Source organism: Caretta caretta, chromosome 6 (assembly GCF_965140235.1).
Source record: "Caretta caretta isolate rCarCar2 chromosome 6, rCarCar1.hap1, whole genome shotgun sequence".
Classification (NCBI taxonomy): domain Eukaryota; kingdom Metazoa; phylum Chordata; order Testudines; family Cheloniidae; genus Caretta; species Caretta caretta.
Window position 1 is genome coordinate 85,354,730 of NC_134211.1, and position 16,697 is coordinate 85,371,426.

The following is a 16,697-nucleotide window of genomic DNA, read 5'->3' on the forward strand; positions in this document are numbered from 1 at the left end:
GGCCTGAGCCCCACCTCAGCTTTCGAGGTAAGAAAATAAAAGGAGCAATACTCCTTGCCCACGAACTTCTCGGGCACCACCTCTATCGCTTCTAGTCCTAGGAGCTGCCCCACCTCCTGCTTGAGCAGAGCTTCGTGCGAGGGGTCCCCCAAGAGGGACAGGAGTCGGGGGTGGTTGGGCGGGGAGGAAGTAAACTGGAGGGTGTAACCCTGGGAGATGGTGTTGAGGACCCATCAGTCCGAGGTTAGCTGCAACCATTCTGGGAGGAAAGCACACAACTGGCTGGAGAAGGGTAGCTTTATTAGGGGTGGATCTTTGGCGAGGACTGGCAGGGTGCCCACGAGCATCCCGTCAAAAATGCCTTTTCCCCGCCTGCTTGCCCTTGGAGGACCCAGGCTGGGGGGCAGGCCGAGACTGCCTCTGAGGGCATCTCTTACAGTCCCGCTGCTTCTTATGGGTGGCCTCGTACTTCGGGAGGGTAGCCTGTGCAGGAGTCTGCTGCGGCTTGAACTTAGGTTTTGCCGGAGCCGGGACAGAGAGGCCCAGAGTCTGGAGGGTCATGCAGGAGTCCTTCATGCCATGCAGCCTTGTATCTGTTTCCTCCGCAAACAGAGCCTTCCCATCAAATGGGAGATCCTGCATGGAAGATTGCGCCTCGCTGGACAGCCCAGAGAGCAGGAGCCATGTTGCCAGTCTCACGGACACCACGGAGGCCATTGTTCATGCAGCCGAGGCTGCCTGCAGGGATGCCCTAGCGGCCGCTACCCCTTCCTCCACTAGCGCCCTGAATTCCTTCCTATCGCGCTCCTAGAGGGAGTCCTTAAACATGGGCAGAGAGCCCCACAGATTGAATTGGTACCGGCCCAGGAGAGCCTGATGGTTTGACACTTGTAACTGGAAGCTTGAAGATGAATAAATTTTCCTTCTGAAAGAGTCCAGTCTCCGAGAGTCTTTGTTCTTTGGGGTCGGGGCTGGCTGACCCTGCCATTCCCTATGGTTGACTGACTCGACCACCAGGGAGTTGGGCGCCAGGTGGGTATATAGGTACTCATGTCCCTTAGTGGATACAAAGTACTTGTGTTCCGCCTTTTTAGAGATGGGGGCCAAAGAGGCCAGTGTTTGCACAGGGCATTTGAAATCTTAGCCACCCCTTCATGGAGAGGCAAGACCACCCTGTCCGATGCGGACAACATGTTAAACAGGAAGTCTGAGGATTCCTCCATCTCCTCGGCTTGGAGGCTTGCTGCCACCCTCTTTAAGAGTTCTTAGTAGGCCCTGAAGTCCTCCTGCGGAGTGGAGAGGGGCGGGGCCGCAATCGCCTCCTCTGGGCAGGGCGAGGAGGCTGGTGCAGTGCTGGGGTGTCGGCTGGCACTGGAGGGTCCATCACCTGGTTGGACTCCGGGCATGGTGCCAAGGATGTACATCCCACTGATTCCTTTCTCAGGGGTCTGGAGAGGGAGGCCAATGGTGCTTCTGATGCTCCGGCCGCCGAGCGAGCTCCCACCCGGGGCTGCGCCAGAGGCCACGGTGCCCACTGGTACCATTGGGCCGGCCACGACGCTCTGTGCCACTGCATCTGCTGTGGCACCGCCGGGGCAGGCTGTTCGGGTTGGCTGGTCTGGCCCATTGAAGGACGGCTACGAATGGAAAGCAGGATAGCGTAAGATCTGCTGCTATCTCTGGACCGGGAGGAGTGGCAGTGCTGGGATCTATAGTGGCCATGGGGCCGCGATATCGACGTGGAGAACCAGTACGGACAGTAACAGCTGCTCCGCGAACAGCCTCGATGGGCGGACCCGCAACGGCGAGACGCCGGCAATCGACACCCAGGGCTGCGGTGCCTTGGCGGAGACTTGGAGCGGGAGTCCGAGCAGGAACGGCATCGACGACTGTGCCGTGACCGACTGCGGTACCCTCTCCGAGGATCATTGGCGATGTCCGCCGCGGCCCCGTCGATATTCGCTCCTTGAGGACAAGTGGTGCCGAGAGTTCCGGCCGGACAGAACCCAGCCAGACAGTCTAGTCGGTGTCGAGGGCGATCCACATGGACTCTGCCCCAAGCGGTGAATGGTGTCGGGAAATGTTCCCTCAACCTAGGCCAGTAGCAGGCCAGAGACGACTGCCGAGATCCCACGGCAGCTTGCCTCTGGAACATGGGGCCAATATCGGTGGCGCTCCGGGCACCAGCATGGTCCCTTTCTCTTTTGGTCTGAGGCTTAAACGACTTGCAAATCTTGCACCTTTCGCTGATATGGGTTTCTCCCAAACAGCGCAAACACTTCTTGGCATAGAACGCCTACAAGAGCCACACAACTAAACAGCTAACTAACTACAGATACTAACACTGAATGATGAACAGTTCTGGGGACAAACTACAGCAAAGCTGGAGCAGAGCAGTTCCGATGCACCTTCACTGGCGGCAAGAAGGAACTGAGGCTGCGGGGAGCGCGCAGCTCCCCTTATACCACGCCAGGCAGGCGCCACTCCAGGCTTTGCGGGGGGCGTTCCCCCCTACAGGTACTGCTATAGGAAAAACTTCCAGCACTGGTGCACGTGGCAAGCACGCACACCTATTGTGGAATACACATGAGCAATCACTCGAAGAAGTTACCTTACAAACCTCCAGTTTAAGAGCTTGTATGCAGAGCAATTTAACCTTTGAGCTGAAATTTCGTTTGTTATTCAACCACAGGTGAATATTTTGGAGAAGTTAGATACACTTCCATGTAGCCATTTCTGAGATATACGAGTGTGTCCATTTGTGGGGTGGTGGTGGAAAAAGAAAGTAGGTATTTTCATGCTAAAAGTAATTGCGGGGGAGGGGTGGGAGAAGAGGGTGTGGTTGTGATAAATTTGTTTTTATTAAAAAAATTCTATCATGGGCTTAATACTTTGGGGCAGATCTAGAACCCACTGACATCAATGGGCATCTTCAATTACTTCAATGGATTTTGGATTAGGCAATTCATGAGAAGAAGCAGGGGGCAAATTAGAAAAAGGTTTATTGGTACTCATCCAAGCTCTGCGCTGTCCATAAAATAAGCTGCACCCACTTGAGTGACTAAAATGAGATTCCCCTCACAGGAGAGGGTGCAGTTCTTCATAATATGCTCACCTTACTTCTTTCTTCCCCACTTTGATTAGCAGTGCATTAGTTAATGATAATAAAAATATCAACATCTTTAAGTACCTGAGTTAACACCTTATTGAGATGAAGCAATAGTCTCAGGTTTCAGTGGGGGAGGTCTAGGTTGGATATTAGGAAAAACTATTTCACTAGGAGGGTGGTGAAGCATTGGAATGGGTTATCAAGGGAGGAGATGGAATCTCCATCCTTTGAGGTTTTTAAGGCCCGGCTTGACAAAGCCCTGGCTGGGATGATTTAGTTGGGGATTGGTCCTGCTTTGAGCAGGGGGCTGGACTGGATGACCTCCTGAGGTCTCTTCAAACCCTAATCTTTTATGATTCTATGTTCAGAAACAAAGTTATGGTTTCCTAGCAACTGTAATTCATCTTTGTTGCACACTGGCATAAATTCAATTTTGGACACTATTTATTCGGGGGAGGAGGGTGCGTTTCTTATTAATTGCATTGCAGAAACACCTACTTGGGCTTTGAATCAAGTGGTGTACAAAACATACACAAAAATACAGGTTTAACCCTTCCTAAGATTGACCCAGGATTGACCCGTTCCTAAGATTCTGGGAGGGGGGTGCTGCAGGACCGGAAGAGTCTGTAGTTAGGCAAAGGAAGGAAAGGCTGCAACTCAGGGCTCTTAGATGCGCCAATGTGACCCAATCACATCTCTCCTTCCTCTGACCTCCCTATCCCCATCTGCTGGGCCCACCCATTGCTTCATGCTGAGAGACAGGACAAGACGACTACTTCATAGCAGCTGGTGGGGTGCATGAAGGAATAGGCACATAGCCATGCTCAGAGATCAAACAGCAGCAGATGGGCAAAAAGCAGGAGATTTTCCACAAAAGTTTATGGGGAGAGGTCCAGCTTCAATATCTGCAGAAGGGTCACAGAAGTCAGGGAAGGCTTGTTCAGAGGGTGGAGAGAAAGAAGCAGATTTTTTGGCTCTCATCTATCATCTTAGAGCTCTTAAAGACAAATATTTTCATTCGGAAGATTTCTAGGATTGACTGTATGATGTATAAGAAAATATAAAACATGCGCAGAGATAGGGTTGAATTATAGTTACTGAGATTATAAAAAATAGATTTGTCTACATTTCAATTCTCAGTCATAATATTGTTTCATCAGAGTTTTGCACTGAACTTGGAGGAAAGCTGTAAAGGCACAATATTAAGCATCTCCCTCTGCTCCTCCCTACTCTCTCAATTTATGGCTTCCTTTGCCTCTTCATCCCAATCCGTGGAAAATTTCCCACTTCCTATTCAGTAAGCCTGTTCTCTGCCCAACACCTTCAAATCCATTTCTTCCAGGCATCTTTGCTTCCTTTGCTTCATCAATAACATTGCCTCACTCTCCCTTCTCTGAAGTGTCCTGTATGTTTTAGTTACCACAGTGTGTCCCAAATGGTTATGGAGCCATGTATAATTATTTTAAAAGATTCTAATTTAAAAATTTTCTTTGATAGAAGACTGCAGATATGCCTCCAAAGAAAGTAGACTGTACTAATCACATTTCTAACTACAAGGATCAATTTGCAAATCCTCATTTTTATTTTGTGGATTAAATTTGGAAAGTTTACTGCTATTCTATTCATGGAGCTATAGCACAATTTAGAAGCACCTGAAAGGTGTAGAAATGACAGACTTATATTCAATAACTACAACCATAATAAAAAAAAGTGTCCTATATGTAAAAAGAAAAGGAGTACTTGTGGCACCTTAGAGACTAACCAATTTATTTGAGCATGAGCTTTCGTGAGCTACAGCTCACTTCATCGGATGCATACCGTGGAAACTGCAGCAGACTTTATATACACACAGAGAATATGAAAAAATACCTCCTCCCAGCAGGACAGTTAGTCTCTAAGGTGCCACAAGTACTCCTTTTCTTTTTGCGAATACAGACTAACACGGCTGTTACTCTGAAACCTGTCCTATATGTATAATCCAGAGTAAACTCGAGATTCAGATGTTCAGTTTTTGCCACAAGTCTGTCAGCTGATTGACTTTCAAAGAGAAATGTCACATTTTCCCCCACCAGAAAAAGTGAGATCTCAGACTCTGGATTGGAGCTAGTCATTTTCTTTCTGAAAGCTAGTGTATTACAGTGCACATGCAGCAAAGGTTTTGGAAGTGTTTCTTTCTTTTGAGCCTTCTTAACTTGTGAACTCTGGCTGGTGGTCAACTACTTTTTTCCTTAAGTGTGAATTTTCAAAGGACTGAAAGTGAGTTGGGTGGCTAACTCTCACACAATATGAACAGGATTGGCACCCAATTCCCTTAGAGTCCTTTGAAAATCTTAAACTCAAAGTCCAGTGGTGCTGAAAGCCAGTTTTGATAAAAAGATTACTAACATTCTAATATGCACCCTTGTGAACAAGGGGGCGGAAGAGCTGTCACAGCCAATTTAGCCAGTCTCACCTTCTGTTATGTAGAAGTAAGGCATGGTGGACAGCCCGATCAGGCCCTGATTGCTTCTCCACTCTGTGCTCAGGCACTTGGGCAAGGAAAGCCCGGAGAAAAAGATGGTCATATGCATTTGAGCTGACATTTGAAGAATGCAGAGATACCAGAAACGTCTGGGCTATTTGGGAGCAATCATGACAACCCATGCTCTGTCATGCTTCATCTTTCTCAGTGCTCATAGTAAGAGTGGGACAGGTGGAGAGTGGTACATCAGCTGCCGTGATGCAGTAGAAAGGTCTTCCCTTTGGGGCCTTTACTCTGGGTTTCCCTAAAGCAATAGCTACTACATTTTGTGTTGTCCTGAATTGTAAACAAGTCACATGTCAGGGTCCGCATTGCTGGAATGTCGATTGAACCAGAAAGTTCTGTAGTTCCAATTCTTGATTCCCAGATAGGAATCTGCTGAGGCTGTCCACAAGCATATCGTGTATCCCTGAAAAGTGCACTGCTGATAGAATGATGTGGTGACTGATTCACCAATTTCACAGGTTGATGGCTGGGTTGGATTTCATGCTGCCTTGCTTGTTGATATAGAATACTACCATCATATTGTTTGACTGTACTTGAACATGTCCTGTTTTTATGTTCTTTTTATGGAAGAAACCTTTCGCAAACTGAGGACTGCTTACAAGTCCAAAATGTTTAGACATTTGTAGAGTTCATATGTCTCATGCATGCTGTGTGTTCACCCAGATGAGTACCCCATCTCAACAAGCAGGTTTCTGTGATGATTATTTTCTCACATGGAGGGGAAATGAATGGGAGTCCCACACACACAGTTGATAACTGTTTATTTCCACCAATTTAGTGAGTCTCACGCTCTCTGGGAGATAGATTCATGTTTTTCCATGCTCTCTCTGCTTGGGACATATACTATATTGAGCCAGACTTATAGGCTGTGAAGTTGAAGCCTTGAAAACTTTGTTACATATGCACAGGCAGCCAAGTGGCTTAAGAGACTAAGCTCTGCCGTCAACTCTGGAACTCCACTATGGCGAGAGGCGGAAGTGGAGTCGACGGGGGAGTGGCAGCCGTCGATCCCACACTGCGATGACGCGAAGTAAGTGATTCTAAGTCGATGTAAGGTATGTCGACTTCAGCTATGCTATTCTCATAGCTGAAGTTGCGTATCTTAGATCAATCCCCCCCCAGTGTAGACCAGGCCTAAGACATGACCCAACCAATGTCTGTGAACTGGCTTGAAGCTTTGCGACTAGTGCCTTCATGATCAGGAGTCTGTCCTTTGGGAGATATGCCCTGACTCTGATAGAGTTCAGTGATGACAGAACTTTATCAGAGCATCTATGTAGGGACCAACATGGATTTCTCTTTGTTTACACAGATGCCCAGTGATTGCAGCAGCTTGAGAAGAGCTGTTGTTGCTGAATGGACCTCTTGATGAGATCTTCATGTCAACAGCCAATCATTGAGGTATGGAAAGATAGAAATTCTGTTGTGTTAGAGGTGAGCTGCCACAACTGACATCACCTTTGTAAACACCCTTGGGGTTGTAAGAAATCCAAAAGAAGCACCTTGTAGGGATAGTGTTTTGGACCTACAGCAACTCTGAGAAATTTCTTGTATGCTGGGTGGATATCTATATAAAAATAGGGATCTCATGTTGAGAACTGTGAACCAATCTCCTTTGTTTAATGGAGAGAACTGTTGCTGCCAACATTCCCATTCCAAAATGTACTGCTCGAATGTAGACAGTGAGTCACCATAGATCTAGGATAGGTTTCCATTCTCCCCTTTTTTGGGGGGGTCAGGGGGGAAGAGGGGAAATCAGGAATCTTGAATAGAACCCTTTTCCTTGTTATTGAGGAGTGTACGGCTCCCAGATGCAGAAGGAACCTTTTTCCTGAATGAGCATCTCCTCATGTCAGTGGTCGCTGAAGAGAAAGAGGGCTGGACATTGTAAAGGGGGAAGGGAGAGGAACTGTATCATGTATCCCGCATGAACAATGTCGAGGACCCATCTGTTGGATGTTTGATCCACCAGTTGTTGAAGAAATAGACTAGATGGCCTCCAAATCGGGTATAGGAAGACAAGTTTAGCAGCAGACTTGGTTCACAGCTCTAGACAATCTTGTCATAATTGTTTCCTTATAGATGGCTGGGTTCCAAAGGTGAAAGCAAGAGGAGCAGTCTGTCTAGTTCTTTGCAGCCTCTGACACTGCCTTGGAGGCTCATAAGTTCTGCGGTGGAAAAATGGTTGGGAAGTAGATCTTTGCTTGTATGATTGCAGCCTACGGAACTCTCTCTTGGGTGCTGGTGTATAAACCCCAAGCAAACGGTGAGCACCTACTGTTATTCACACCTTCTTGTCAACTGTTTGAAATGGGCCATCCTGATTATCACTATAAAAGCTTTTTTTCCCTCTTGCTGATAACAGCCCACCTTAATCGATTGGTCTCGTTAAGAGTTGGCATGGCATCCCCCATTTTTGCATGTTCTCTGTATATATCTATAGCTATATATCTTCTTACTGTATTTTCCGCTGCATGCATCTGATGAAGCTGGCTTTAGCCCACGAAAGCTTGTGCTCAAATAAATTTTTTAGTCTCTAAGGTGCCACAAGTACTCCTCGTTCTTTCTGCTGATACAGACTACCACTCTGAAACCTATAATTTTTTTGCTAAGCGTAGGGACTTCTGTCTTCTCACTAATGAGACTGCTCTCCTCAAAGGGCAAGCCCTCTACCGTGGATTGGACCTCTCCCAGGAACCCAGAGGCCTGAAGCCACAATGCTCTCCCCATGACCACTGCCATGGCCATTGAATGGGAGGCTGTGTCAGCTACAGCAAGTGCAGTCTGCGGTGATGATCTCACAATCAGCTTTTCTTCCTCGATAAGCACTTCAAACTGTCCACTAAATTCCTGTGGGAGTTGATCTGAAATTCTGTGAATTTCTTATAGTTACAAACTTGAATTTGGCCATTCTGATAGTTTGTTATTCTGAATTGCAGGCTAGTGGAGGAAAAGACTTTTCTACTGAACAAGTCCAAACGCTTAGCCTCTTTATCAGAATGGGTTAATTTTGGCTGGTGTCTGTTCCTTTCTGACGCTGCCTGGTCCACCAAATTTTGGAGTCGAGTGAGTAAATAAAAATTCTGCTCCCTTGGCACCAATATTCATGCTTTCTGAGATCTAAAGGAAGCCCATTAGATTCTGGACTCTCAACACCAGGACTGCATTGGCATGCTGGTGGAGGAGGAGATATCCTTTCACCAATGTCTGAGACATCAGATAAAAAAGTTGGATTATGTTCCATGAGCGGTGCTGATGGTACTGTATGCTTCATAGTATCTCTTCTTGTAAAGTGTACCAGAGACCAAATCTCTGCATACACTGACAATACTGTTGGTTTAGCCACACCTTGATTAGTAGAAGGTCTAGTGGAAGGACTTCCCCCATTGTGCCACTCCTGGACAGATCAAGTCAGAATATCTCTAGAGATGGTAGGGCCTGAAAGAATGGGCAAAACTTAGAATCCTGCACGATGAGGATGTCTTGCTGAGCACTGTATTTTTCTCTCAATGAGGGGGGAAATGAGTGCTCCTCTCCACCTGCACCATCAGAGTCAGCTTAGTGAGAGCTCTTGGCAACGAGGACTCCTAAGTCAAAAATCCTGGTACCATCTGTGCTGGCTGTGGCCAATAGTCTTCTTTCAACAGTGCCTTGGACAGTAGCGGGGTAGCCGTTGGTGCCAGTTTCAAAGCAGTCTTGCTTTTCAGAGCCAGGGTTTTAGTGCTATGCTCTGAAAGTGCTGTGGTACCATCCCCAAGGACTTATAAAAAGGGCTTTCCTTCTTAGGAGAGAGCTCAAATGGAGATTTATCCCTCTTCTTATGATAGGATCTTCCCTCTTGTTTCTGCTTAAGAGGCTGCGGAGGACTTATTCCCACCTTTCTTGGTAGCTGTAGTGTAGTCTACAGAGCCTGGCGGAGCATTGTCCCCCCCAAGGGGTTCTTCTGGGTCTGGTCCATTAGGACTCTCTTCAGTCGATAGGTACTCATGTACCTTGCAGGTTCTTGGAGGAAAGGATTGGCAAATTGAACTCTTGGAGTAAACATGAGCTTCTCCAATGGAGTAGACTGGTCGTGGTGGTCACTGAACTGGGAAGGATCAGCGACAAAAGATGTAGTTCTTAAAGCCCAGGATTCCGGGGGGGAATATCGCCAAATTTAGCAACACTGTATAAGCTATTACCCTAAGGAAACTAATAAATATTTACAGATAAAATCACTGAAGGAAGTAAGTGCTGGACCCTGGAGCATTCTGTTTCACACTATGGGCAGTAGAAAGGAACTGGAGAGGTGATCGGTCCATGCTGCCATTTATACCCTTGGTCTGAAGCACCAGGAAGATGACTGTGCAGATGCGGAACAACAGCCATTGCTATAAAAAATTTTCTGGTCTCAGATGCATTGAATGCATGTGCACCCCACAGTACAAATAGGAACCATTGCTCAAAGAACACTCCACCCCCAATTTGGAAGACATTTGAAGGTGAGGTGAAAGAACAAGGAAGAAGCAGAGACAACATTATTGGTATGAGATGATGAGGGACTCGAACCAGCTGACTGAAGCCTGTGAAGAGGTATAAAAACTGCCATCTGAGCACACAAACCATAACAGAGGGGTCCTTCTTTGGTTGGGAGCCAAAGGTAACAAAACAGGGAGAAACTGTTCCTTAGCAGAAATAAGCTTTCCAGCTCACTGCTGATAATGTAAGCTAGGTCCCCTGGCTCTGGGGTCAGAATCAGAGCCAATGCCGGGGGGTGGATAGACTGACCAGATGTTTGGTATGGCTACTGGCTCCAGTGTCCACTCAGCTGCAAAAGTGGGATCGCTTGTGGCTTTAGTCATCTGCAACTCTCCTCCTACAGAATTTAGCATTATAAGGCTCTCTCAGTAGATACTGTAGTTGCCTAATCTAGTCAGATACTCTTCATACTAGCAGTATATGGCATTTGCCACATGCACCTGGGTTGGCAGTTTTAGAGGCATGGGAGAATGCACATGGTATGGAACTCAGGGACAGAGAGAAGCAGTGGCCAGGTAGTGAAGGCAGACAATGAGCTTTCAACATAGGTTTATGTATAGCTATACTTTCCAATCCAGTTCAATTGGCTCTGGTTACACCATTGGGTAGTTTTCTCCCACACCGTTAGAAACCTATACCAAGGCCTATGACGATATTTTATGTCAATAAACTGAAGCCTGCATCAGACCACCCTCACATGGTAGAAATTAGAACAAGTGAGGTTCTTAGGAAAGGTTTTGAGTCCCTGCCAGTCCCATTTAATACAAAAATAGGCGATCTTACCTTTAGGAAAATTTATTCACCATCTACCCTGCACAAAGGGGCAGTCATGAAAGCAGTATTTTTCTAGCTTATCTAGCTGTGCATTCTGAAATGTATTCAGTCTTATGAACATGCTAAGGATTCAGAACAAGCACATGTGAAAAGAATACTAAAAGAAAAAAGTGTAATGGGATGTGAAATCCCTGTTCACTCAGATTATCTTTAAATTTTGGCCTCTATTCATTGCTATTACTTACCATAACATGGACCTGCTAATATACGTGTTTCCTGTAAGACCTTACAAAAATTAAGGTTGTATGAAGAGTGAATCACTATAAATACAGCCTCTATAAGATTCTTTCCAAAAGTATTAAAGAATTAGCAACCCCAGTGGGAGAACAGTTCAGGGATGCTAAGATGCTCTTCTACATGGACTGGCTGTAGTCAACAGCCTAAACTGACAGAACGCAGAAGGTTAATGGTATTGGCCTGGGCATCTATGCTGCAACATTAAAGTTTAACATCCTCTCAAGAGCAGGCCAAGTTGCTGCTTCCTTATCCTATCAGGTAAAGAGATTTAGAGCTTTCATGCCAGATTTTAAATGTGGTGCCCATTCAGGTTACCAGTTCTCTGCCCTTGATCACTAGAAACACTGTGTTGGACATATAAATTGCCACAAACATTCAAATATTATCAGAATCTAGAATTTTACTTGGTTCTTGGAGAAAATTGATCTGCCAGGTGATTAGACAGAACCCTCTGGTATCCACCAAACATGCCACCATCTCACTGCCTGATGTTCCTGAATGCAAGGCTAGAGCCTGACAACACGGAACCTTAGGGCCCAACAGAATAACCCTTAAGAACATGGATGCTTGTAAAACTGAAAGACAGAATGAGCATCAAGAATTCTCCACCATTCATCATATTATATCAAGCAAGCAGAAATGTGATTTAATAAAGCTGCAGCTCATGGCCACTATAAAGAGGTGTCCATCTTTTCATTATAAGAGTGTTGTAGTAGGAACTACATTTTTCATATTTTTCTGACAGACATTAATTTCTCTTGCTCCCCACTTCATGCTAGGAGATAGGAGCAGGTATCCTCATAGCAGCTGGAGCACACAACAGAAAAGGCATAAATCCAGGAGGATTATCTTTCAATGAACTAACTCAGGTCAAATGGTGACCTGCACTACATGAAGATGGTGTAAGGATACGAGGGGGCACATTGTGCCCCCTTATGCCCATGTACCAGCTATCTGCATCACAGATAGCAGCACTGCAACTAATGCAGTCTCCATAAAACTGCTCCAACTACCTCCAAACAAGTGGAAAGAAAGCTGCTGAAAGTATGGAGCCCTAACTCACTGGATCGCAGCTTCCCTCTCAGGCTGTTATGGGCAATGCTGGCTCTAACAGAGGGCTTACTGCCAGAAGCACGATTGACTCTCAATAGCGTCAAATGAACTAATTTTATGGAGTACAAAGTATACTGAATACTTACTCGCTGGGTGTATTCGGAAAAAAAAGTAGAAAAATGCTTGCTTATCTTAAATATTAGATGATTTCAACATAATTATAATTGCACTTATTACTTTCATACCAAAGGAAATATCCTTTTAAAGCAAGAGGCCCACTGCAGAAAAAAGATCTTTCAAAGTAATATTTTTAGAAAATCCAGTCTCCAGTTCTGAGCACCATTAAAGGAATTCAGTAATCAGTTTTCAAATTCATAACTCCTAAGAATGCGTAGGAGGCAAATTAGCAGCCTTCATTCTCTGATAGCAGCTAATAACTTTTGAGTGGGTCCTTCCATTATGGGGAATAGCATTCAGCATATTTTTTCCTTTCTTTTTTAAATGACCTCTCAAACGCTATACACCACAAAACAGAATCCGGAAGGTGTAATTTTTTCTCAGCGCAATTCAAGATGTACTATCAGGGAGAGGGAGGTAAAAGCCTTCTGTTTCCCTTTTTAAATACTAAGGCTGATCTACAGTGATTTCTGTTCATTTAATTAAAACAACAACAAAACCCAAGGTATTCCAAGCCCATGTTAGTCACTTTAGAGCAGGGGTGGGCAAACTTTTTGGCCTGAGGGCCACATCGGGGTTCCGAAACTGTATGGAGGGCTGGGTAGGGAAGGCTGTGCCTCCCCAAACAGCCTGGTCTCTGCCCCCGCCCCCTATCCACACCCTCTCACTTCCCGACCCCGACTGCCCCTCGGAACTCCCGAACCATCCAACCCCCCTCCTCCGTTCCTTGTGCCCTGACCGCCCCCTCCCAGGACCCCCCGTCCCTAACCACCCCCAGGACCCCTTGCCCCTTATCCAACGCCCCTGCTCCCTGCCTCCTTACCATACCGCTTAGAGCACCAGGACTGGCAGTCGCACTGCCCGGCCAGAGCCGGCCACGCTACCGCACAGTCTAGTGCACCGGGGCAGGCCGGCGGCTCTTGCAGCTGCACTGTCTGGCAGGAGCTCGCAGCCCCACCACCCAGAGTGCGGGCGATACAGAGAGCTGAAGCTGCGCAGGCGGGGGGACTGCATGGGAGAGGCTGGAGACCAGCCTCTGTGGTTGGGGGCTCAAGGGCAAGGCAGGACGGTCCCGAGGGCCGGCTGTGGCCTGCAGGCCATAGTTTGCCCACCTCTGCTTTAGAGCCTCAGTTATTTTTGTGGGAGAGGAGGATGATATAGGAAAAAGTATCAATTGTTCTGAAGTCAAAAGTGTTTGTTTGATTTTAAGATGTACAGGCACTTAAGGATCTTTATCACTACATCTTAGTCACTTCCACTGCTCTTTATTACATATGTATGTGTGCATACAGTGTTTGGTGCTTCATCTACCAGTATACTGATGCTGTACTGAATGCATTTTATTCTTTACCAAGGAGAATATTTAATCAAGATTTACAGATTAAAAGATCAATATACATCAGAATAAGGCTACTAGATGTCTTATAGTGCTAATTAATCTTCCTAATTCCATTCTACCCGCTGGCGTATTTAGAAGCTCTTTTAGATTAGCCCAATCTTTCATGAAACAGATTTTAGAATAGCGTGGTATTAGCAAGCAACATTGAGTCTATAACAAAAAATATTACATTTAAATTCTGCACAAAAACCTCAATGCATTATTTTCAAACACTAGGGTAAAGCACCACAGTTGGGCTATGAGAGAACACCAGGGAAAACACCAGTGGGCACAAGGCCCCACCATTAACTTTCTTCCTGTCCTAGAAACCTTAAATTCTCTAACCCCACTTTTTTTAGATCTACAACTGACTGAATAAATAAATAAATAATAAAATAATAAAATAAATAATAAAATAAAATAAAAAAATAATGCTTTCCTTCTGTAAGAATCATATCTGTCCCAAAAGATTTGATTTTTATAAGCGGTTGATTCTTACAAGCAGAGTATAGGTTAGTACAGGGAATTATTTTGTCCCCGTGGTTTTGATCACTATATGGCGCTTGATTCTTTTATCAGCTATTCTTATAAATGGGAGTACACTGGCACCATCTAGTTTTTAATCTATTTTCACCCACACATCTCAAAGCACTTTACAAAGAATGTTACAGATGCAGAAACTGAGGCACAGTGAGGCAAACTGACTTGCTCATGGTCACCTAGCAGACTAATGGCCGAGACAGGAAGCCTCAATCCCAGTCCAGTTCTCTATCGACTATACCATATTGCCCCCCTAAAGCCCCCTCCCCCCAAATTATTCAGAGACCCAAATCCAACCATTCTTTACACATAAAAGATTGCAGGATACGGTGGGTTGTGGATTTAAAAAAAAAAAAAAAAACAGGTTGAAACCCATTTGTTCTAGTCCAACCTGCTTCCCAGAGTAGAATACCTTGGAATGCTGATAGGGTTAGCCAGGAATGCACATTTTAGAGGAAAGGTAACAAGTTGTCAGGTTGCTTCATGAAGACCTTGTTAGGCAGGGGATAATAAGGAGGTATGTTAGCAGAAAAGAAACTAACAGCTTAATGAAGGTACTTACAAAACAGCAGGAAAAAACCCGACACATCTAGCACAACCGGCTAGTTACTTTTAAAATGTGTTTGTGCTAATTCTAAATTTTACTTATTTGTTGACAAACTAAATACTCCAGAAGAAGCTATTGTCAAACTTCCAGCCAACCATCCTGCAGCACCAACCATGTTTTCATAAAACTCCAGCTCTGTACAGAAAACATTATCCTCTTTAAAAAACAAACAAACAAACAAACAAACTGTTTGGGGATTTCCAACTATGTATTTTCCACTTTTTATATATTTTAAAGGAGGAAGGTATATTGTAGAATATATTTTGCCATGCTACATGGCTTTTCTGAAGATAATCTCTTTATAGATATTCAATCACAAATTACTTTTCTATTACAGTTGCCATAATGTTGACAATACAATGTCTGTGGACAGCATGCTCAAAAACTCTTATGCTGAAAGACTGCCTATGGCAAGCCAAACAAACAAACAATCTGTTCTTTTTCTTCTCCTTCCCCCTCCACCACAAATAAAGCTTTAGAGCAATTCTATCCCCCAGCCTATGGATGTTAAATTACCCTTATTGAGTAAACTGAAAAAGCAGAAAAGTTCCATTATTTTCACATTAATAATAAAAATTGGCACAGCACTAACTTCTAACAGCTCCAGAATGGGTTGCAAATATAGCATGATATTTCACATAACTCAAAATGTTTATTCTTAATCTCTTCCCTTCTCCTCCCCCTGCCCCATATTTTACTTTGAAGAATTTATTGATTTAGCAGAATTTGAAAGCAGAAGAATTAAAAAAGTGATAAAGGGGGTGCAGAAATTAGCAGAGGTGGCACTACCTGAAAGCTCATCAGAAAGGGGAGTGAGAACAATATCAGGCAAGAAGGGTTTGGAAGTATGGATCAGAACAGGAGCACTTTTAGCACTGCGTATATAGGCCGATGGCAGAGCACATTCACCAATGGATCGGCTTCTCATGGCTTCAAAAAAGGAAAAGAAAGAAGTGGGGAAGGAAAAAAAGAAGAGTGACTATAATGAAAGGCTTGTGTCACAGAAAAAGCAGCAACAGAGAAAACAAAGAAAGGAAGAAAACTTTACAAATTAAAACATTTCAGCACGGCAGATATTGGCAGAGCTGTAAGAAAAAAAAAATCAGTGGACACATAAGACATTTTGAGTTTTAAACTTTTTATGTAAAGCAGCAATAATGCCTTTAGTCTAACAGTTACAATGATTTTCCATCCCAAACTGATAAACTAATTAAATAGCATTATTTTCCACTGCATCAGGGGTTGAAAAATCAGCAAGTTCAACACCATTCCAAAACCAATCAGAATTTGTGCAATTTTAATCTAAAAAGTAATTTACACTCTTAGTTATATTTTTCTAGACTAGCTTTAGTGTTGAACAAGAGTATCCTAATTTTGAAATAAACCAACAATTTTCAATTCAAGAATTTCCAATGGGTTTAAAATACTAAAAGAAAATTAATTTGTCAGAGATTCACAGTTTACACACAATACTAATAAAAACTACGAATAAATAGTTCACAAAAATCTAGTTGAAGTTCATTAACAATTTCTTATTTGTAGAGAAAATTTCAATAGTAAGTTCTGAACATAAATGGATATTTGATAAATCTTCCCAGATATGAATATTTTCTTTCTTCAGTTTATTCGACTAGCTCAGTTCAATGACAGGTTCAAAGTTGAGAAACCAACTGAGAGCTGAAAAGGCTGAAAAGATTGTTTTCCACTTCCAATTTAT

The 16,697-nt window shown here is 44.4% G+C and overlaps 1 protein-coding gene across 9 annotated transcripts in view; it reads right to left on the reverse strand.

The window, feature by feature from the left end:
- The window catches only part of RALGAPA1 (Ral GTPase activating protein catalytic subunit alpha 1), a 238,149-nt gene that overhangs the window by 158,886 nt on the left and 62,566 nt on the right, over positions 1 to 16,697 (reverse strand). For 6 of the 9 annotated variants that reach the window (XM_048855930.2, XM_048855931.2, XM_048855935.2 and 3 more), the window contains exon 17: positions 15,770 to 15,910. The exons of the other annotated variants lie outside the window; for them this stretch is intronic. In XM_048855930.2, the coding sequence (XP_048711887.1) occupies positions 15,770 to 15,910 (141 nt within the window). The remainder of the gene's footprint in view (positions 1 to 15,769; positions 15,911 to 16,697) is intronic. 9 annotated transcript variants of the gene reach the window in all.